This window comes from Crinia signifera, chromosome 1, assembly GCF_055691185.1.
Source record: "Crinia signifera chromosome 1, ASM5569118v1, whole genome shotgun sequence".
Classification (NCBI taxonomy): domain Eukaryota; kingdom Metazoa; phylum Chordata; class Amphibia; order Anura; family Myobatrachidae; genus Crinia; species Crinia signifera.
Window position 1 is genome coordinate 292,533,934 of NC_139217.1, and position 24,191 is coordinate 292,558,124.

The 24,191-nt window shown below is 41.3% G+C and overlaps 1 protein-coding gene across 10 annotated transcripts in view; it reads left to right on the forward strand.

Moving 5' to 3' along the window:
- MPDZ (multiple PDZ domain crumbs cell polarity complex component) overlaps positions 1–23,687 on the forward strand; it is a 144,817-nt gene extending 121,130 nt beyond the window's left edge. For all 10 annotated transcript variants that reach the window (XM_083185937.1, XM_083185932.1, XM_083185931.1 and 7 more), the window contains 8 exons: positions 3,570–3,656; positions 4,702–4,798; positions 6,698–6,738; positions 8,227–8,349; positions 10,705–10,809; positions 13,243–13,355; positions 16,243–16,366; positions 19,123–23,687. In XM_083185937.1, coding sequence (XP_083042063.1) covers positions 3,570–3,656; positions 4,702–4,798; positions 6,698–6,738; positions 8,227–8,349; positions 10,705–10,809; positions 13,243–13,355; positions 16,243–16,366; positions 19,123–19,269 — 837 coding nt within the window. In that variant the 3' untranslated portion in view covers positions 19,270–23,687. The remainder of the gene's footprint in view (positions 1–3,569; positions 3,657–4,701; positions 4,799–6,697; positions 6,739–8,226; positions 8,350–10,704; positions 10,810–13,242; positions 13,356–16,242; positions 16,367–19,122) is intronic.
- The last annotated feature ends 504 nt before the right edge of the window (positions 23,688–24,191 follow it).

Here is a 24,191-nt window from a genome sequence, read left to right on the forward strand (position 1 = left end):
GGCATTATGTGTGTGTTATACTGCTGGGGGCATTATCTGTGGTATACTGCTGGGGGCATTATATGTGTGTTATACTGCTGGGGGCATTATGTGGGGTATACTGCTGGAGGCATTATGTGTGTTATACTGCTGGGGGCATTATGTGTGTTATACTGCTGGGGGCATTATGTGTGGTATACTGCTGGGGGCATTATGTGTGGTATACTGCTGGGGGCATTATGTGTGGTATACTGCTGGGGGCATCATGTGTGGTATACTGCTGGGGGCATTATGTGTGGTATATTGCTGGGGGCATTCTGTGCACTTCTATTATACTGCTGGGGGCATTATGTGTGTGTTATACTGCTGGGGGCATTATCTGTGGTATACTGCTGGGGGCATTATGTGTGTGTTATACTGCTGGGGGCATTATGTGGGGTATACTGCTGGGGGCATTATGTGTGGTATACTGCTGGGGGCATTATGTGGGGTATACTGCTGGGGGCATCATGTGTGTTATACTGCTGGGGGCATTCTGTGCACTTCTATTATACTGCTGGGGGCATTATGTGTGTGTTATACTGCTGGGGGCATTATCTGTGGTATACTGCTGGGGGCATTATATGTGTGTTATACTGCTGGGGGCATTATGTGGGGTATACTGCTGGGGGCATTATGTGTGTTATACTGCTGGGGGCATTATGTGTGTTATACTGCTGGGGGCATTATGTGTGGTATACTGCTGGGGGCATTATGTGTGGTATACTGCTGGGGGCATTATGTGTGGTATACTGCTGGGGGCATCATGTGTGGTATACTGCTGGGGGCATTATGTGTGGTATATTGCTGGGGGCATTCTGTGCACTTCTATTATACTGCTGGGGGCATTATGTGTGTGTTATACTGCTGGGGGCATTATGTGTGGTATACTGCTGGAGGCATTATGTGTGTTATACTGCTGGGGGCATTATGTGTGTTATACTGCTGGGGGCATTATGTGTGGTATACTGCTGGGGGCATTATGTGTGGTATACTGCTGGGGGCATTATGTGTGGTATACTGCTGGGGGCATCATGTGTGGTATACTGCTGGGGGCATTATGTGTGGTATATTGCTGGGGGCATTCTGTGCACTTCTATTATACTGCTGGGGGCATTATGTGTGTGTTATACTGCTGGGGGCATTATGTGGGGTATACTGCTGGGGGCATTATGTGTGTGTTATACTGCTGGGGGCATTATGTGGGGTATACTGCTGGGGGCATTATGTGTGTTATACTGCTCGCATTAATGGTGAGTATTATAACAACATTATTTAAAAGAATAAATTCAGAGGCGTTTTATACTGACATTTACTTGAATTCACTTTTGAAATATATTATATGGCTCTCACTGAAATAAATTTCCAAATATTTTGCTTTCATGGCTCTCTTAGTCAAAAAGGTTCCTGACCCCTGATATAGGTGGATGTTTGCAGTGTTCTGTATTGGTGATGGAATGTGGATGTGAAGTAGAGAAGAAAGTAAAAAGCTCATGAGTGTTTAGAAGAGGGGAGTGAATAATGGAAGAGGCAATGTGTACTGAGTGGTGAGTGTCAGGGAGATTATAGGATGGTTGAAGTTTGGTGAGTATGCCATGTAATCATAGGCGTGCGCACAGGGGGTGCCAGGGGTGTACAGGCACCTCCTAATGATCGGCACCCCCCACACAATTGCAGCACCTCTAATGACTGTCAGCGACAGTGCCCCCTCCCCCGGCTGGCTAGCAGTACCTGCGCTGGCCTGGCTGCAGTGGCTGGGCTCCTTCAGCACAAGTTTTTTTAAAGGGGGCATGGCCACGGAGGTCCGTGATTAGGCCACGCCCCTGACATGTCCTGTGGTCGGGTGGAGAGTGGAGACGGACTAGTGAAGCTGCAGCCTACCTAGTGAACTGTGGCAGGCTGGCTCCTGGCTGAAGCCTGCAGGTAATGCGTGTAGAGACTGGGGACAAGTGAATAAGGGTGTGTGTGACATACTGTATACTGTGAGGGAGTAGTGAGCTGTGTGTGAGAATGCAGTGAGGGGAAGAGAGGGGCCTGATTCAGGATCGTTCACTAAGTAGCAATCTTTTGCTGCTTAGCAAGTGGAACACCGCCTGCCGAACCCCTGTATAATGTGAATAGGGTCAGTTTGTGCTTTGTAATGTGAATATGGATCACTACGAACTGTGTAATGGGAACGCCCAGTAGGCGTGATGAACACGCCCCTCCAATGGTGCACCCCCTAAGGAAATGGGCTGCGCACGCCTATGCATGTAATGAAATGAGAAGTAGCAGTTTGGTGAGCATGATGTTATAGTTTGTCTGTTGGTGACCAGGTTAAGTCGAGTGGATTTTTTTGAAATAATGTGGAATAAGTATTGTATTTACCTTGTTAGATGTTGTTCAATGTTTTATAACTGTTATTTATAATGAAATCCCACTTAGTAGATTTCTTAATTAATGAACTGCCAAGGCAGAGACTGCCTTCTATATGAACAGATATAGCAGGTCTAATTAAGAGAGACTACAGCTGAGGTCACATGACCAGCTAATCAAGGCCTGTGTAACATAAACACTAGCCAAAACATATAGGCCAATAAATTATGCCTCACTGAACACAGCTTCAAACAGGTACTATAAAGACTATAAACACATTAACAATACAATAGATTGTAAGCTTGTGAGTAGGACCCTCCTACCTCTATTAGTCTGTTACTAACCAGTTTGTTTTATCATTGCTGTTTCCAATTTTAAAGCGCTATCTAAGAAACTGTAAATAAATAAATAAATACATAATAGTAGTTTCCCTTATTCACATTATGACACACAGTAGTGCCCCTTATTCAAGTTATGATGCACAGTAGTACTCTTTATACATGTATGCCACATAATAGTGTGAATAAACAGTACATAAAGCCCACATTGTTATTCCTTATAGATATAATTCCCACAGCATAAGTACCCCTCACACAAAATGTCCACAGAAAGTGCCCTTTATACACATCTGTTTCTATCCCTGCAGCAGCTTCCTCTCCTCTCTTCTTCACTTCGGTGACAGCCTGACATTGCATATGCCGTGCCAGAAATGAAAGCCACTGGGACAGGCTTTTCTGTTGGAATTACAGTGCAGGGCTGTGCAACTGAGTTCCCCCTACCATTACAGGGGCTGACACCCCCCCCCCCCCCCCCCCACACACACACACACACTTTAATCCCTGTAAAGAAAGTACATCTCCAGTATGTATTAGTAGATTGGTTTATGTGACCCAATGTAAACTGCTTAAAGTGCACCTGTAGATTATTGCACATCTTATATAGGTCTGTGTGTAAGTTAGCTAAATTGTATGATTCACTGAATCTCTAATGGGGCATGCGCACAGGGAGATTTGAGCAAGAGATGTGCTCTGAGCAATTTAGTATGGGAGATTTGTGTTAAGAATAAGAATTTCCACCAAGTATAACTGCTATTTTAATGCATTTTGTTATTACACATTTATGAATTTAATATTTCGATTTTTTTTTTTTAAGTTTAAAAAAAAAAAATTGTATATCAAGATTTGTTTCTGTATTAGTGTTCTTTAGGCACAGTGAACCTGGAAGTTGGAAGAATCAAAGCTGGACCTTTCCACTCAGAAAGAAGGACATCACAATGCAGTCAAGTGAGTATGAAAATGAATGGTCTTTAATTTGTTAGGGTTTGCCAACAGTGTACTCATCATTGATGGTAAAATTGTAAGTGACTGTCGATTTGTAGCAAGTGATGCAGTAGAGAACCATCAATAGTGTCACCCACTGATGGTGGTCATGGCCAGGATGTAATAGCGTCCAACCACACTCATTTGACATTTTTAAAGGGACAATCAATTACAAGGCAAAACCATCACATGGTTTATATAAGGAACATTCATTTTTATTTATTTTTTAAATGTTACAGTACAGATTTATTTGAAAAGGTGTTTCAACAAATATTTGTATTATATGTATATTTAAAAAAAAAATTTTTTAACCCTTTGAGTGCAGTGAATTGCAAAGCTAACATTTTCATTAATCATGACGACCTATAATGTTTATCTTATATAGAAAATATAATCTTTGTTTTTACACAACATTTTTTGGTACTTGTGTATTATCACGGCGCCCATCGCATCGCAGACCATAATGCATGCGATGTTCAGCAATGTTTTCCGATGTCATACAATGTTAAAATTGTATGGCATTGTATATGGCATACATTGCCATACGATGCGATGCGATTATAAATTGTATAAGCACCCTAATGGGGGCTTACAATGTTAAATGGACCCCCATGCCACCCCCACTATGAACGTGAACCTGAAGCGTGGCGAGCACAGCGAGGGGCGGGGGTACGCGTCTTCCGACCTTTTCATACCCCCACTATCCACGTCGGCGTGGAGTTGATTTTATATAGTGTGGCGAGCCACCGAGCCCGAAGCGTGGCGAGCGGCCGCGGAATACATGTAAAGTAATATGCGTCCCCTCGCGGCGCTCGCCAACCTTCAGGCTCGGAGGCTCGCTGCGCTTGTACACAAGTACCTATTTTTTTCAATTTTCATTTATATAACAAATGTGAGCGACGTTGGAATTTTTAGCAGATATTTAGATCACAGAGAGGTTGGCACTCAAAGGGTTAAGTTTATTTATTTTAACCAATGTTTTCTAAGTGAAGTGCTTCTTTGCTTACAGGTCAGTGATGGTAGCAGTAGTCTTACATCATTCAGTTTCCCATTGCCTGGAACTGTAGCAGCTGAACCATTTGACAACACTGCCAGGAAGAATGAAAGTTAGTTATATTAAATCTACTTTACTGAGACTTGGATTATACATAGTGTTTTATATTTTGGTTTGAGTTTGTGTATATTAGCATAATAAAGACATTTCACCATGGTGTAAAAAAAAAATTGGTTTTCAAAAGCCTAAACCCTGAAAAACAGCCCTTTAACATTAACCCCTACTCCACCAAACATATGCTGCGCAGCACAGTTTTTGTTCTCTAATCAATGACAGTGGAATTTTGCAACTGTTATTTTATGTAATAAGTAGAGTGTTAGCGACTTTTATGCACCATAGCAGTCGTTGACCCCACCCTGTGAATTTACGTAGTCTTCTGCGTCATGACTGAGGTGCTGTTGTTGCTGAATGCTTCCACTTTGTAACAATATCACTTACAGTTGACCATGGAATTTCCAGCAGGGATGACATTTCACAAACCGTCTTATTGCAAATGTGGCACCTATCACAGCACCAGGCTTGAAGTCACTGAACTCTTCAGAATGACCTATTTTGTATTACAAATGTTTGCAAATGGAGCCTGCTTGTCTAGCTGCTTGACTTTATATACCTGTGGCAACGAGCATGATTGAAACACCGGAATTCAATAATTGACAGGTGTGACCAAATACTTTTGTCCATATAGTATATGTGGACAAACAGAAGTGAATCCTGTCCCTCACCACATGACTAAGCCTAAAGCCCCCCCCCCCTTCCCCCATACACTAGTCCGACTTCTCCTTAGGTCTATTTGTTTCCCTTGAGCTCCGCCGACGGCTCCCCGGGAGGCTCACTTATTTGGCACTTGGTGTGCCATTTATACATGCAATAAATCGCATACGATTTTATTGCATGTAAAAACAACTCCAGGGGAGCTGGTGGGGGGTGGGCAGCGGGGTCCGAGCGGAGGTGGGGTGTGCGTAGCAGCATTTGGCAGAGCGGGAAACGGCTACTGAATTTAAAAAAATATTTTGAGAAGACTGACCGGTTGGTTATTGGCTGAGAGAATTCTCTCAGCCAATCAGCGGCCTTCCATCTGATTGGCTGAGAGATTTTTCTCAGCCAATCCGTGTCCGGACAGTCTTTTAAAAATATTTTTTCAAATTCAGTAGCCATTTTCTGCTCCACCGCCCAGCAAATACTGCTGTGTGCTCCATGCCGCCGCTTGGACAGCCACCACCACCAGCTCCAAGGGAGTTCTGTTGCCACTGCTCCGACCCCGCTGCCCCGACCCCGCTGCCCGGACCCCTCTGCTGCACATATGTGTAGCAGGTTCAATCTGTAAGGTCCGACCCGATGCGCATGGGACCACGCATCTGGTCGGGTGGGATGTCAAACTCATCCGGTTTGGCCTGAATTCTTCGGATCAGGTGAAATTGGCCCAAATCGGATAAGTGTATGGGCACCTTAAGGATGATGTATAAACAAACGTTAATATTTTTTTCTGAAATCTCTCAATACGAAACTTTTTCCCTAGGGTTACAAATAAAAAAAAAAATACGGACACTCTAGGGCACTGTGATTCAAAAAAGTTTGGAAACAAATAGTTTATTGCAAGAAAAAGAAACTTTTAGTAATTTTGCTTGCTTTGCCTTTGATCACATTAATTTAATTTTTTTTTTACCAAGTTGTTTCTTCTGTAAAAAGTGTTATAATTTAAGGTTATGTTGACCAGTGCATTGTAAGCTTTGTCATCATCAAGAATACAATATGTCAGATCCTACAAAAGTTGAAAAATATGCTTTATTTTTTTTAGCATAATAAATAAGGGCAGGGAGGTGCTTGTATTGTGCCAGCATTTAAACGTTGAGGTCACCTTGTTTCTCCCAACTTTTTACAAATAGCCTGCCAACGTTTCACCAGCAAATGATCCATTGTTCACCTAAACGTACTGTTCTAATTCTTTCTACAGCGTCTGAAATTCAAGGATTAAGGACAGTTGAAATCAAAAAGGTAATTATTGTGCTTAAGGTGTGAAATCCAGATATACAATAACTTTTTTTAAGCCTGTCTCCTTTCTTACCTTTTCTGGCTGTGAAAGCAGTTTCAAGATGTAAGGTGCACACAACCCCTATTTTTGGTAAGGCCACATTGCCCCAGACATAAGGGGGCCTCTCTTTCCCTCTACTTGGTATTATTTAGTTTCCCATTCTTATTTTCTGCTTTGAGAAATAATGTAGAATGTTGTTTTTTTTTTTTTAACAATTCAGTCTCACAGTGAAAAATATTTAACTATCAGTGATCGCACTAAGATGTGCCAGTCCTAATTAACTGCTTCTAAGGCCATTGCAGTTTATGGTATTATCCACGGCCTACATATTTTATATGCCCATCTCAGACCCCTCTACACGTCTCTTATATCCATCAAACACCTAACATACATTTTATGTCCTCGAGCCTCTTTTGTCCACAAGCACTCACAACATTCTGCCCACTGTATCGATATGTTACGTTGATAGTCTCCATGATAACAGTGACTACTTCGATACTACAATGGCGGCCCCAGATTCCCAACACAATTCTAATGCTGCATAATAAATTTAAACTGTGTGTATATTATACCTTGAAACATGTTATTAGAGTGGCGTATTTAAAATAATAATGCCCACATGGTCAGCATTCTTTGAATAGTATCAGAACGGCATCGGGAAATTGCTGTCTGCATTGTGATGTTTATTTAGTCACTGCTGACATGGTGACTGATTTTCATTGCTCACTATTGGTATAGCAGCTAGAGATGTGCCCTTTTTTATCTTTACTGCGATGAACACACACGTGGGCGCACACGTTTGCCAGCAGCTCAAAGTGCCCAGGGGCGATTATTCACACCCGTGATCACATAATGTAGCATAGATGCATGTGCCTATGAACGGGCATGCTACCCCTGGCAAACTGATTGCTGGTGTTAATAGATGCAGCCTGAATGATGCTGAGCAAATCTGTATAACTATCTCCCTTTACCAGTCGCTTACCTGGGGAGCCCAGAGCCCCGTTTTGCATTTATATGCTTGCCCATAGCCTGCTTACCTCACTGAAAACAGCCTACTGCTTACCATCTCACGTGCCTATAGTCTATTGTCCCCGTGCCACTGCACTAACTTTAGTGACAAGTGTTTCTGCAGGGGCAAGGTGGTGCTGGTGTTGGAACTGTACAGGGCTTGCCCAGCAATGAATTCTCTTGGCCGCACCAAGCATTTTTACCACCTCTGGTCTACAGACAGTGTGTCAGGCACTCCAGAGAGATCCCAGACTCCCAGATCCCAATACAGCTCCATTACTAAAGTTTACATTAGCAGCATGAAATAAACAGGTAACATACTGTAGTACTGAAAATATTGAGCTATGGTAGCGGGGGCAATCTATTTGAATGTTATAGGTTAATAACATCCTAGACTAACTGGTGTCTATTTTCACTTTTTTCTTTGTATACAAACTATACAGGGCCCTTCTGACTCACTGGGGATCAGCATCGCTGGTGGCATTGGCAGTCCCCTTGGTGATGTACCAATTTTTATCGCCATGATGCATGCAAATGGAGTTGTAGCCCAAACACAAAAGCTCAGGGTAGGTTTATTTATGTTTGATCCGTCTGTAAACTAATATAAACTCATGGTACTTGAAAGCCATACTGTAACATATATGTACAGCTTTGCTCTTGCAGATCAGTTATCATTGTACAGCATACTGACTGACCATTAATTATTATTACCATTTGAAATCCATCAGGCAAAGCCACCAGGGCTTTGAGAAACGTATGCATAGTAAATCTGCCCCTAGAATGTTTGCCACATTGCTGGTGACCATGTCCATTTTTACCAGCAAGCAGAGTAGTAGCGGGTATGTGCAGATACACTATCTGGATTCTCTTGAGTGCCATACTCCAAGTAAATACTGTAAGCTTTGAGCATGAGGTTTCACCTAGTTATTCTACGTAAGTTTTCCACGGATTCAGTATTGAATCCCGGCGGTCGGGATCCCGGCGTTCAGAATCCCGACGCCGGAATCCCGACAGCCGAAATGCCGACAAGGGGGGGACGTGGATCGCCCCCCCTTGCGGGCTCGCTGCGCTCGCCACGCAGCGGGCCCGGTGCCTCGCTACGCTCGGCACACTAATTTATTCTCCCTCCAGGGGTGTCGTGGACACCCCAGGAGGGAGAATGTGTCGGCATTTCGGCGGTCGGGATTCCGGCGTCGGGATTCTGAACGCCGGGATCCCGACCGCCGGGATTTTAACTGCATCCCGTTTTCCACGACAGCTGGAGTGTGTTCTATTGTAGTGACCTCCTTTGGACATAATTTATAACCTATAATTGCATTTATCTTTGCTATATATTGCTCTCTCCACCACATTCAGTAATATCATGTACATGGTGTTCTGTAGGAGAAATTGGAATTTCAAGTACTGTAGTTAAAGATATTTAGCAAGCTTGTAGTTTGATACATTCACCACCAGGTGGCAATATGTACTTCAGAGTCACTCGAGCCAGCATGCCTTCACTTTAGTCATATTTCCGTTGGTAAAGGTGCTTTGTTAAGGTGTGAGCATTTTTAATTCATTCGTGTTGCCTTTAAAGTTTTACAAAGCACCAGCATTTTAGTTTTCTCTTTTACAAGCATGTTTTTCTACTCAATTTCTGCAGCTGGTAAACTATCTTCATCCAGAATGGCAGTAAAGTGATGTCTTTTAGTTTTTTTTTCTATAGAAATAGATCTTATTTTAATTACTTAAAAAAGTTCTGAGGAACAATACATAAGCAAGGTCAATTATGTGTGAAAAGTAATACCTAGGAACACCCATAAAACAAAATACCTATTGTTATTGCATAAAGGTAAATAATAAAATACAGCCAGTATTCATGTGCCCACAAATCTTTTGACGTATAATTATTATATAATAAAACTATAGAAACCAGATTTATAAGGAAAAAAAATGGACGGGTTCAATACAATTTAAAGGACAGTATACCTAAAATGCACATCTGGTCTCCATCCAGAAAACAAAATGGGTGAAATTTAATAGGATGAGAGATTCAGAAAGTGAGAGATTTGGTAAGAAATCTCCAGTTTTTTTTAAGCGGCAATCATTTACACTGCAAAACTAGTTTGATGTTGCAATGTAAATGATTGCCGCTTTAAAAAAACTGGAGATTTCTTCCCAAATCTCTCACTTTCTGAATCTCTCATCCTATTAAATTTCACCCAATATGTTCAGCTTCTCTTTTCCCCAACATTTGATATGCCCAGAGTTCATGTTTTTGTTGACTTATTTCATCTTATATGTGTAAATGAATTGTCAAATTCTAAACTCCACTCATAGCCTAACATAACTGCCCTTTGAAGTTTTAAACCTAAAGATACCTACAGTTTTGACTGTCAGTTCTAATATAAAGGAATGCAAGACTAAATGATGACTCTAAAGCGCCGTAGAAGCAAGGCAGACACATAAGGTTTCTGTATACATAATTTAATAGTGGCGGTGTTGTATTCAGTATAGACCCATTCTAGATGAGTGTAAACCTCTGGCATGCATCTGAGCCGATGGCAATCATACATTATTCATATTGCCAGTAATAAATGTCCAGTTTGGCAGTTTTACACACACATTATATATCTCCGTATATATGTAAGTTATGTGAATTTGTAACATTTATATTCCAATGCTTTGTTTCATATGTCATTATTTATCATTAAACACTCTGTGAAGAAGTAACTGCATGGAAAACAGGTGCTGGGTGTGTTGCCAAGATTAATGTATTTTACACTTGTTTCTTAATGTAAGCAGAGTTTTATGATTGAAGCCTTAAGTTCTGTTATAAAACTGAGTTTTGTTTTGTATCACCATAGCGACATGATATTAACTCCAGTATTGTCTTTCATCACAAACTTCAACTACTACTTTTTTTTTTTTATTAACCAAAGGTTGGTGACAGGATCGTTAGTATCTGTGGGACATCAACTGAAGGAATGACTCACTCTCAGGCTGTCAGCCTCCTGAAAAATGCCACAGGCACAATCGAGCTACAGGTAACACTGTACAGCTTTGTGTAACCCTATTCATTCATGTCATACTAATCCACTGTCAAAATAAGTACTGCTTCCTCACCTAACAATGAGACTAAATAAACCTTTGCGTTTAACATACTATTCCAGAAAGGAAAGACATTTTTCGAATATCTGAAACACAATTTTAAAGTTAAAAGTGCAATTATTACTAGGTATTTACACTGGTTAAATATACACAACTGCTTAGGAAAACATTTCCCTAAGCTGCTCCCTTTCCCTAGCTTCATATATCTGTTTGTTTTTGTCACGCCCCTGCCCAGAGAGTAGTCCACTGTGAGTGGAAGGTTCAAACATTAAGATGCAAGCTAGCTTGTGATTCGTCCTTGCACATTCCTTCTATGCCTTTTTATAGTTAAGCTGTATTCATTTGGCCATTATGCATTGGGTAAGGATTGAAAGGTCTACTGTGTCTAGGTAGAAAGTCAGTAGGTCGACAACCAATGGTCGACATGCAATAGGTCAAGGCAAAAAAAACAAGAAGTGGAGCGCTAGGTAAAAATTAGATTAGGTCAATTGGGTATCACAATAAAAATACATTTATTTAGGCATATAAGAATATAAGAAAAAAACAATAATCGATTAGGCTTATACAATGATTATTAAAAACAATGGTATTACTACCATAAAAACAATTGGTATAAGGTATAAATGGGACCGAGCTATCGTATTGTGCGTTCTCCTACTTGCCAATAGTCCAGATCTCAAGGTGCCCCTTGGTTACCCCTTTAGTTGGTTGGGGATCCGAATAGATGGGTGTCCATAACCATGCTGGGATGAGTTTGGCCGCTGTGTCTCAGAGCTTACTGTCCGTAGTTGGAATGACGGTTGCACAGATGGATAACGGCTTCCCAATTAGGCTGGTGATGGTGTCCCAAATAGGATTCTTCCAATGTGGGGGTACAGTAGGGTACAGATGGTACCAGGCAAGGTAATTGTAGGAGTGTCCCGCTGTAAAGCTTCAGGTCCCAATACACCTATGTATCCTGACGCGTTTCGTTACCCTAACTGGTAACTTTTTCAAAGGGAAAGTCCCTTTGAAAAAGTTACCAGTTAGGGTAACGAAACGCGTCAGGATACATAGGTGTATTGGGACCTGAAGCTTTACAGCGGGACACTCCTACAATTACCTTGTCTGGTACCATCTGTACCCTACTGTACCCCCACATTGGAAGAATCCTATTTGGGACACCATCACCAGCCTAATTGGGAAGCCGTTATCCATCTGTGCAACCGTCATTCCAACTACGGACAGTAAGCTCTGAGACACAGCGGCCGAACTCATCCCAGCATGGTTATGGACACCCATCTATTCGGATCCCCAACCAACTAAAGGGGTAACCAAGGGGCACCTTGAGATCTGGACTATTGGCAAGTAGGAGAACGCACAATACGATAGCTCGGTCCCATTTATACCTTATACCAATTGTTTTTATGGTAGTAATACCATTGTTTTTAATAATCATTGTATAAGCCTAATCGATTATTGTTTTTTTCTTATATTCTTATATGCCTAAATAAATGTATTTTTATTGTGATACCCAATTGACCTAATCTAACTTTTACCTAGCGCTCCACTTCTTGTTTTTTTTGCTATTACCTATTCTCAGGGAACTGACCTTCCTTGGTGTGAGCTGCTCAGGTCACAAACACCCCATCCTCGGCGCCCCTCTCTTACCTTTGGTAAGAAATCCACTTTTTTTCTATGCAATAGGTCAACAAAGACAAAAGTTCGACATGGAACAGGTTGGCACAGACAAAAGGTCGACCTATGAAAAGGTTGACCTGAGTTTTCAATTGTTTTCAGTGTCAATGTCTACACCTGTCTTCATGGACCTCCAATTAGTGTAGAACGTAGCCGCACATGGCTCACCATGATCATGTTGCCATTTTACTTGTGTTGTCATTCTGCTAGTGTCGACCTAAAGAACCTGCAGCACCCCAGTGTTGTTGAAATAGACATCCCAACATGCCCTGCAACAGTTTTGCTATTTGACCATGCTAAAACTTTTGGCAGGGCATGCTGGGATGTCTACTTCAGCAACAGCAGGAGTGCCAAGGTTCTCCATCCACTGACCTCGTACAGTACGTCAACCATTTGACTGTTTTTACCTATTACTTGTTGACCTTTTGGTGTCGACCTATTGACTATCTGGACATTGTAGACCTTTAAACAGCTTCTCTATGCAATACAGGGCTGACAGAGAGGGGATTAAAAAACTGTATGTTGAAAGCACCTGGCGATTTATCTAGGGAGATTGGGCATCGTATTTTCTTAGCCTGATATTGCAGCTTTACATTTTGGTACTGATAAATAGTAGAAACTGTTAAGTATACATGTCCTGCCATTTTGAGAGCCAAGCATATTAAGATATTTTTATGTGCTAATAATTTCAGGTAGTAGCAGGCGGGGATGTGAGTGTGGTCACTGGTCATCAGCAAGAACACCTAGGCTCCGCAGTCAGCTTTTCAGGACTCTCCTCAAGCAGCATATTGCAGGATGATTTGGGGTATGTATTATTGCACATATATTAATACTATGAAAATACAACTTCAGATGACCAACACCTATACATGTGCTTTGTACAGTACATTGCTGCTTCAATATGGATTAGCCACATTCGTTTTTGCCCCATTGGAATTTAAGGCCTTCCACACACACACTGGCCTCCATTTTGTCAGAAGTCAATTCACTTATTGGTACAGATGTGTCCTCAAACATCTAGCATCAATACACAATGCAGTATGAGAGGCAAGGTGCGAGTGAGCTACAAGATCCATTGCCTCTCTACTAGCTGTCCTATGAAAATGCAGAGAAAGTTCTTAATAATTTGAGATGTGACACTTGTACAGTATTTTTGTAGAATGGAGTCTGTATACAGTGGCCAATTTGTTGAAAAGAGTCTAGCTGCTAAATTGTAGCGATTCATAAGATTTAGAAACTTAAGGCCCTTATACGCTAGTCCAATTTGGTCTGATTTGACCTGATTCCGATGGATTGAGCCGAGAAATAGGCCCAAATCAGATGTTTTTGACATTCGATCCGATGCATGGTCACGTGTGCATCAGATGGCATCCAGGTGCCCCCCCTCCCGGCGATGGGGAACGGAGACGCATGCGATACATTGCATTTGAAAGGACCACATGCCATAGTGCTGCCCAGGAAGGTCCCGGGTGGCTCAAGGGGAGTCAGATGGCCATACAATGCTGCGATACATCACAGTATTGCATATTAAATGAACCAACATATCTCCTGATGCATCTTGGCTACATCACATTGTGATTAAGATGCACTTCTAACAGAGTCTCATGAGACCTGACGTGCTGAAAGGGTCTGTTTGGTGCAACTGCAGCCATGACATATGAGGACACATTTGTATGTATTTAGAGTGTTCTATGATTCTGGGGCAGCTCTTGAAATACTTGACAAGATGGTTCTCAGATGTTGCTGATGATGACCTTGAAGTCCCCTGGTCAAGAGCACCAGGGGAGCAAAATAAATTCCAGGTGGCTCCTCTGGTAGTGCCCCTGCTCATGGTTCCAGTTAATAGAGCTACAGTGTCTAGAAAGACAGTCAGTAGGTCTACCCCAAAAGGTCGAAATGCAATAGAACAAAGGGGTCAAAAGGTTGACATGCAATAACTAGACATATGAAACGGTAGACATGATGTTTTTCTTGATTTTTCTTTTTTAAACTGGCTTGTTCTCACTTCACCATCCATGCTAGCACAGAGAGAGCATATAATAGTGTGCACGAAGCATGGTGGGTACGTGTTACAATAATTGAGGGCCTATGTCAAAAAATTAAAACCTCATGTCTACCTTCTCTTGTGTCTACATTTTTCATTTTGACCCTGTCGACATATTGACCCAGTTGACCCTTGCATGTTGACCTTTTGACCCTGTGGACTTATTGCATGTCAACCTTTTGGGGTAGACCTATTGGCTCTGTCATCTAAGTGAGTAGTCCCATGGGTGAGATCCATTGTACCTCAATCTCGCATGCCATACAGAGGATGTCCAATCCAGACTATGCATAGAGCAGTTTAGCAAAGCATCAATTACTTTTCTCATTATCACTTCCCAGACATGTTAAGAATATGGAAGAAAGCAGGGAACAGCTGCTTCCTGGATGACTTTGCAGCATATGGATCTCGAGTAGTGCCTGTGGCAGCAGTGATTGAGTCCCTCCTAATCCCATCCTACTTTGGTAGTGTACTGACCTAATGGCCCCCATACACTGTGGTGACTTTTCCCTTCCCACTTTAGCCGTCGGGGAACTTCCCAGGTGGCAGGATCGCATGCGATATAGCACGTGCGATCCCAGCCAAGCTTGTGCAGCTGGTGTGACTTTGCAAGCTCCAGTGCAATGCACACGGGACCACGCATCGCATCGTGCCTGCTGTCATTCACCTGCAATTTTAGCTCTTTTCCTACAATTGATCACCGCAATCGCAGGAATAGATCCCAAATTGCAGGTGAATTACTATAGATAGTGTATGGGGGCCTTTAGTGTCAGCGGATATGCTGCTGAAAGTAGATGAAACATGGAAACTAATAACCTTAATAAAAAATTGGTTCCATAAACAGTAAAACATATCTACTAGCTTTGGTAGACACTTTAAAAAGCCAATGTTCTGTCAAGTTTCTGGTGTATAGTTTGGGATAAAGTTACACGTTTGGAGGTACATTTTAAATGCCCTAATTCCAGATAATGCAAACAAATTCCCATTTTTGTTCCTGTCTCCCAACTGGATGAAATAAAGAAAATATATAGTGTGGCGAGCGCAGCGAGCCTCCGAGCCCGAAGCGTGGCGAGGGGACGCGGAATACATGTAAAGTAATACGCGTCCACTCGCCATGCTTCGGGCTCGGTGGCTCGCTGCGCTCGCCACACAATATAAAGTCAACTCCAGGCCGACGTGGATAGTGGGGGTATGAAAAGGTCGCCGCCCCTCCCGGGCTCGCCACGCTTCGGGTTGCCGTTCATAGTGGGGGTGCATTTAACATTGTAAGCCCCCATTAGGGTGCTTATACAATTAAACATCATATAGGGGGCTTATACAATTTAAAATCGCATCGCTGTGCATCGGGTGTATGCCATGCGATGCGATTATATGTCGTGCGACCTAATATCGTGGGTGCCGTGATAATACACAAGTACCGCAACTTTTTATCCATTCCTTTGTGGCTACACTTCTAATTCTATGTGCCCAGGACAATATAAGCAGCACTAATTCAAAATAGTTTATGAACTGCTATCGCCAGACCTATGGCACAATAATGACAGGTTTATGAGGACACATCTGTATAGCGGTAATTATGGTTAGTTAAATAAAGTGTATAATCATGTGACTCCATATAGATTCTAAGTACAGTATGTATGTTTAATGTTAGACCACCTCAGTACAAGACGATCGTTCTTGAGCGAGGACCAGATGGACTTGGCTTCAGTATTGTTGGTGGCTATGGCAGCCCACATGGTGACCTACCCATTTATGTGAAAACTGTGTTTACCAAGGTAAATATTTATCTGTTTCATTAAACCTTCCACCCACCAGCATTGTTCTATTATAATGTACATTGTATATAGTTTTACTTGTTCTATAACTATTCTGCTGTAATACAATTAGATCCATATACACCTAACTGAAGCAACTCCAATATACTGTCTGATTCATAGATGGATGCAGAACATTTTTCAGTACTTTCCTAGCACGGCGCCCATCGCATACCATCGCATGACTTAATTAGTGGTATGCGATGGGACCCGATTTTCGGGTCCTAGGAGCCGCACTTTACAATTTTAAAATCGCATCGCATGCCATTAAAATGGCTTGCGATGTGATCAAAACGATGATTTAATTGTACATGCACCCTGATGGGTGATTAGTATGTTATATGCACCCCCATTGTTAACGCCACCGCCACTATTAGCGCCAACCCGAAGCGTGGCGAGCGCAGCAAGCCCGCGAGGGTCGGCGGTACGTGTTTTCCGACCTATTCATACCCCCACTATCCACATCGGCGTGGAGTTGATACTATATAGTGTGGCGAGCGGACGCGGAATACATGTGAAGTTATCCGTGTCCGCTCGCCACGCTTCGGGCTCGCTGCGGTCGCCACACTATATAATATCAACTCAACGCCACGTTGATAGTGGGGGTATGAAAAGGTCGGAGGACGCGTACCGCTTCCGCTCGCCAAGCTTCGGGTTGGTGTTAATAGTGGCGGTGGCATTACTGATGTGGGTGCATGCGATGCGATCAAAACGATGTAATAAGATTAAAATCGTGGGCGCCGTGCTAGGAAACAAGTACCCATTTTTCTGCTGCTGCTAATGCCACAGGAGATGTCTGTAGGGAAAAAGATGTCTCCTGCCAGCATCTCCTATCTGACTGCTGCCACCCATCCACCTTGTCAAGCAGACTGCAACTTAAAGGGGGTCTGTGTGTGATCATGCAGGACACGTTCTACACACACACACACACACACACACAGAACAGTTTCCATAGGGGGAGGGGCCCTAAACTGCACACCCTGGACATATGAGGTGCTACCTGCTGAGACCTGTAGTGCAGCAAGCAGGAGGAGGAGTTTGCAGGTGCACACTAAATATAAATGCTAGACCATTTAATATCATTGTCCACGTGGTAGACAAGCCGATAATAATGGCCATCATTATGCTAATAACCTCAGAAATGCAATATAGCAATGATATTAACCCCTTCACGACATATGACGTATATATACGTCATATGTCGGTTGCGGGGGAATCAAGCCAGCTCACGGAGTGAGCTGGCTTGAAAGAGAGCAGGTAATGGCTGTATATTACAGCCAGGTCCCTGCTCTCACGGCCACGAGCGGCGAGTTCGCCGATCGTGGCCGTTTAACCCTTTAAGCACCGCGGGCAAAGCGCCCGCAGTGCTTAAATAGCTGATCGGAGGGGGGGCGCGCCGATCGGGGCCCCCCGCAGCGAGATCGGAGGGTGCCGATCGGTTGCCATGGTAGCCAGGGGTCTAATGTAGACCCCTGTGCTGGCCGTGTATGCATACCTATTACATCCTGCCTCAGGCAGGATGTAATAGGAAGTGCATAAAATCACTACGTTCAGCCATAGAGCTCTATGGCTGAACCTAGTACAGGCGATCGCGCCCCCTAGTGGTCAAGTACACTAGGGGGCCTTGTAGTAAAAGTAAAAAAAAAAAAAAATAAAGTTTAAAAAAAAAAAAAAAAAAAAAAATATTAAAAGTTCAAATCACCCCCCTTTCCCCATTTCCCAAATAAAAATAAATAAAAAATAAAAAAAATAAACATATTTGGTATCGCCGCGTTCCTAAAAGTCCGATCTATTAAAATATAACATTAGTTATCCCGCACGGTTAAAGGCGTAAACGGAAAATAATCCCCAACGCCAAAACTACGTTTTTTGGTCGCATCGCCTACCCAAAAAAAAATAGCTAAAAGAGATCAGAAAGTCGCCCATATCCCATAATGGTATTAATTAAAAAGTACACTTCAGCCCGCAAAAAATGAGCCCTCACCCAGGTCCGTAGGTGGAAAAATAAAAAAGTTATAAGCCGCAGAACATGGCGACGCGACGCAAATTCGAAAAACCGTAACATATTCTATTTTTTTTTTTAGTCGTAAAACGTAACGAAAACTATATAAGTTTGGTATCACCGGAATCGTAACGACCCATAGAATAAAGATAACCCATCATTTTAAACGAACTATGAACTCCAAAAAAACCGTAACCAGCGCAAAATTGTGGAATTGCGTTTTTTTTTCTTTTTACCCCACATTGAATTATTTCCTGATTCCCCAGAATATTATACGGTATAGTAAATGGTACCATTAAAAAGTACAACTTGTCCCGCAAAAAAAAAGCCCTCATGTGTCTATATAGCCGGAAAATTAAAAAAGTTACGCTTATTTGAACGCAAGGAGGAAAAAAAAAAAAAATTTACCTTAAAAGGCAATGTCGTGAAGGGGTTAAAAGGTCTAGCATTTATATTTAGTGTGCACCTGCAAACTCCTCCTCCTGCTTGCAGAACAGTTTACATGCATGCACAGTCCACCCCTCTATCTTACATGTATGCAAACCATCAGTTTTGTGTTAATCACTGAATGCGGATCATAATGCATTGTCTAAATCTGGTGTATGGGCAGCTGTACCTGGTGTATGTTTAATATTTAACTTCAAATTCATTGACGTTAGCAATGCTGAGCATTATGTCTAGCTATAGGTGTGATATCTACAATACTTAATTGCAGGGGGCAGCTTCAGAAGATGGCCGCTTAAACAGAGGAGACCAGATCATTGCAGTAAATGGGCAGAGTTTGGAAGGTGTGACTCATGAAGAAGCTGTTGCCATTTTGAAGAGAACAAAAGGAACAGTTACCCTTACAGTGCTTTCCTGACCTCCTGGCTCTATCCACCCTTGTAGGGTCCATTTGTAAAGGAAATGTATGTCGCCAGCTTTTTCCCCTGTGAAAGTACATAAAGCAGTGGGACTCACAGTATGGGTCAGCTGTGTGTCAGGTAGCATTTTCTCTTGTCTGAAAGAATGTTTACCTAGCTGCTGTTATTTAACACACAGTGATTTACACTGTAGGGTCAAAAGAAGATGTTAAAGCTTATTTAGCTCACTGTAGATGTGTGTGCTCTTCTGAGTGATTGTAGTCAGTATTCCAAGTGTGCTTTCTTTAGTCACAAAGGTAGGATTTCAGTATTGTAGATCTACATTTAGTGCAAATGTGTGAAGAACAAGAAACTTGGCAACAAAAGAGGTCAAGAAAACATCAGCTTGTTAAATAGAAATAATTTGTAGGTCATTTCTTTTTTTTTACTGTTGCTGTGTTTTGATTACACTTACATTGTATCATTGCTTTGCTGCTATCAACTATGAACAAATGAAGGTTTTGTGGTTTGTTTGAATGTTTTTTTTCTGGTTTGATTAATACTCTGGACAGAAGTTGGACTGACATTTATTTTCGATTAGAGAAGACCAAAAATGTATTCCTATCCCAAATTGCACTGTAATATGATTTGTGTAGTTACTAAAGGGACACACTTTGCTGTTTGTTCAGAACCTGAGTTTGAGGGCCAGATGTATTAAGCCTTAACAAATGGAGGGTGGTTAGAAGAGCTAAGGACCAGCCAATGGGCTCCTAACTGTAATTTCTCAAACACAGCCTGTAACTTGGCAGTGAGGAACCAATGGCCTGGTCCTTTATCTCTCCTTATCACGCTATCACTCTCCGCTTTATCAATTAAGGCTTAACATATCTGGCCTTGAGTTATTTGATTATGCAAATTAGTATGTTTTGGTGAACAAGAATATTGCATTGAAAGGATGAACTGTAGAACCGCTTCTTTTGAGCTGGTGACCAATTTGGATTGTAAATCCCAGTATATTTTATTTTACAGTACATTTTGTTTTCAGCACTGATTACTTCATCTCTAGAAAGAAGTAATTACTTTCTACAACCCCAGTTTTTAAAGTTGTTTTTTAATGGCTCCTCACTACCTAGTATTATATGTGCTGACATATGAAAAAACGTATAAGCAGACACATGCAAGGCTAACCTCTTCGTTGAGACTGATGTTGCAGCACAGTGGGAATAGGGAATTGCCAACCAGTCAGCAGTTTTACGGAGCTTGCAAGCACATTATAGAAAGAACGCTACCTTTAAATCTTTACTGACTTTTTTCCCTGGTGAAAGATTTTGCAGTATTGAGTATAATGCTCTAATGAAAGTCTATTTTTTTCCTCTACATTTCATAATACAGAGAAACCTAAGTATTCTGTTGGGTAAATGGGTCAATTTAGAAAATAATTCAAGTAAAAAAAAAAAAAAACATACAGTATTAAAACGTCTAGCTAAGCACAGTCATCAGTGACCACTGTTCTTAGCACCTACAGAAAACACTTGGAACAATTCTGAATTGTATTGTTGGAACGCTGGTATCATTAGCAAGCAGTGTCAGATTTCTCTGGGGAACAATCACATGCTGTGTTTGTACTGTACCATAGGGAATGTCAAGGATTTATAGACATCTTACAGGAAATGCAGGGCTGAATGTGTCAGAATGCGAGCTTCGCAGCAACTGTGAGACTTCACGTTTTACAATACTTTATTTGTTTAAAAAACCTAGAGACAATATTACTCTGAGGATAAAACAATATATAGTATATTTTTTAAAATGTGTTCACCGTTTCTTTTAGGTGCTTGCCATAAGCAATCAAAGTCTCTGGGCCAGATGTATTGATCATCAAAAAGTGATAAAGTGGAGAGTGATAAATAACCAACCAGTCAGCTCCTACTATACCTGCCATATCATATATCATGGGTTTGAAAAATGACAGCAAGGAGCTGGTTGCTTATCACTCTCCATTGTATCACATTTTGTAGCTTGGAACATCTGGCCCGCTGTCTCCATTTGTGAAAGTTAACTTTGAAAATGTTTTTAAAGGTGGTGTGAATAACTGCTTGTCTAAATACAAAGCTCAGTAAGTTATTAGTAACACCATGTGCATTAATGAATGATATGGTTTTGAAAGCCTTGTCTTCTGATTCTTTAAATATGAAGCAGTGTGCGGAATACTCATGTACACTAACAAGCTGTGAATTCATGTAACTTACATTAACAAGCTGTGAACACAACAGTAGAGCAGACTGGTCAACAGTGATATACCATGATGGTGAGTGTGAATTGCTTATTTTCCTTTGTTCTACTACATAGTATTCATGGTATTCAATTGTCTATTTCTTTACAGTATGTCTAGCTGAAAAAATGGACTTTGCTATTCAATTGCGGCCATTTTCGCACAGTTTTTAGACATGTTTGGCCCATTCAGTTAAATTATTTTTAAAAGTCGAAATTGTATCAGCGAAACAGGATGCAAAAAATAGTCGAAAACTGATGCAATTTACAACCTCAAAATTTGGCGCTTGATTTGAAGAGGTCAAATGTAAATTCGACCTAAAAACTGTATAAAATTGCCAGTTTTTCAACTGTCGAAAAATCCAGCATGGACTTCACTCCCCCCTAAAAGAGAAGGTACCTTGTTTTCTAAATGGCTATTACATGCACACTTTAACACTGCTCCGTAATATCAGCTGGTAATAAGTAAAAAGAAAAATTTATAATTTTATCTGGTTTCTTAAACAAACCAAATAAATTTCTTTGAAAACTAAAGACATAATATCACTATTACTGTAATTAATAAACTAATAAGGGGTCAAGTAACGTACAGAAGAAGCTTTTATCATTATAGGCTAATCCTCAGTACAGTAAGTCCTCTTTGTCAGGTATCCTTATACTGGGGAGACTGTCCTTTTCAAGTAGATGTTATCAGTGATAGTACTATTGCTCCAGTAACAGCACCTAAAAATAAATATTTGGAAACTATTGCATAACCTTTTGAATGTTTCTCTGTTTGTTACATTTTCTGTTATTTGTCCCAGTATAATGTTTCGATTTGTACAAACCATCAAAATGTCTTAATATTCAAGCAAATTTTGCAAGAGAAAATTTGGTACTTATATGTTAGTTGGGCGCCCACTATAGTTAGTATGCTCATACCCCCACTATCCATGTCGGCATGGAGTTGATTTTTGTATAGTGTGGCGAGCCACCGAGCCCGAAGCATGGTGAGCGTAGTGAGCCCTGCGATGGGACGCGGAAAACTAAGCAAATAGCTTAGTGGGCGCTCAGCTAACATATAAGTACTGAATATTTATATGAAACAATACTCTAAAGCTTATTGCTTTCATAGAAAGTGTTCTCTAGACTCATAAGTTTGTACTAAAGGATTTTTAAGAGGCTGAATTATATAATTATATTTTGAAGTCTTATCTGTTCTTACTGTATGGAAAAAAGATGCAGAAAAATATATACACACACCGTAATATCCAAATACTGTATGGTGAATTGGATGCTTGTTAAAACCATACTGTTTGAACATTTAAAAGCTATTAATGGATGATGAAGTGTTGGCACTGCTGTGTGTTCTATCATTCACATGCAGTCTCTTAAAATTCCTGTAACTGTGAAATCCCTCCACTACAGCGACTTTGCAAGACATTTCCACTCTACGGTAATAGTGTGTACACACGGTGAGATATGGCTTCCGATGTTGACGATATAGTGAACATCTGCAGCCATATTGCATGCTTTTTTAGTACTTGTGGGCCTGATGCGCACTCCTGTAGGAGTGAACATTGGCAGTCAGATAGAGAGGGCAGGCAAGACTATATAGTGCAGATCTGCACTATATAGTCTAAATTGTGCCACTGACTGCATGCCGTGCGATGCGATCTGATTGCATCGGGACTGGCATAGCACGGCATCTCAACAATGTGTACACACCATTAGGATATACACATATGTTAACAAAGTGTATTGTATGTGAATGTTGCCATTTAGTTTGGCTTGTTATCAGCAGTATTTCAGTTGCATATAATTATTATTATTATAGTGATTTAAACTGGTCTATGAATGATTTATTTGGTCTGCTCTAACAGTGTTATATCCATACAATCCTATATGTTGATATTAATTCTTCAGTAATATGGAATTGACATAATGATAACAATTTCTGCTGTTTTTTTTTATTTTATGAGGTTTGGTTTGTTTGTCTTGTGTCCTATTATTTTCTGTTTGAGCTGTATAACATTACACTCCTGCATTAGTATTGTCACTTTAAGCTTTTGTAGAAAGACAAATCAGTGTACATATATTTTCATACTGTTGTCATGTTACACAAAAACATTAAGACCACTGTTTGCATTATTTAGATAATAATATTAAAGATATACTTAGATTTTATAAATGTGTTGTTTCTTGCTTTCATTATCTTTACACGGGTAGTAAGGTGTATAGTAATATGGCTCTACCCACTGAGTTTAAAACAGATTTCTTTGGGGACAACTGTGGACATAATGTGTAGCACCTAGAACAGGGATGGACAATAAACGGCCCTCCAGATGTAGATCTACACCTCTCATCATGCCCTGCAACCCTTTTAGCATGGCAAAATAGCATATCTATGCTGTAATGTGTAGTTCTACAACAGCTGGAGGGTCGCTTATTGCCTACCCCTGCCCTAGTAGCACATTATGGGTGATAAAATTAGCACTGTGTGGGCTTCTTACTACTTACTGTGCTTATTGAATGCTGGACTGGCAGTCCAACAGGGGTCAAGTTTTCTCCGTCGAGACTGCACCCATGTGTAAGATTAGCAGGCAGAGCTGCCAGGAGGAAGGCCAGTAGGCAGACTGTATCTTGCTTTCTGCTGGGTCTGCACTGCAGGGGTAGGGACCAGAACTCATTAGTG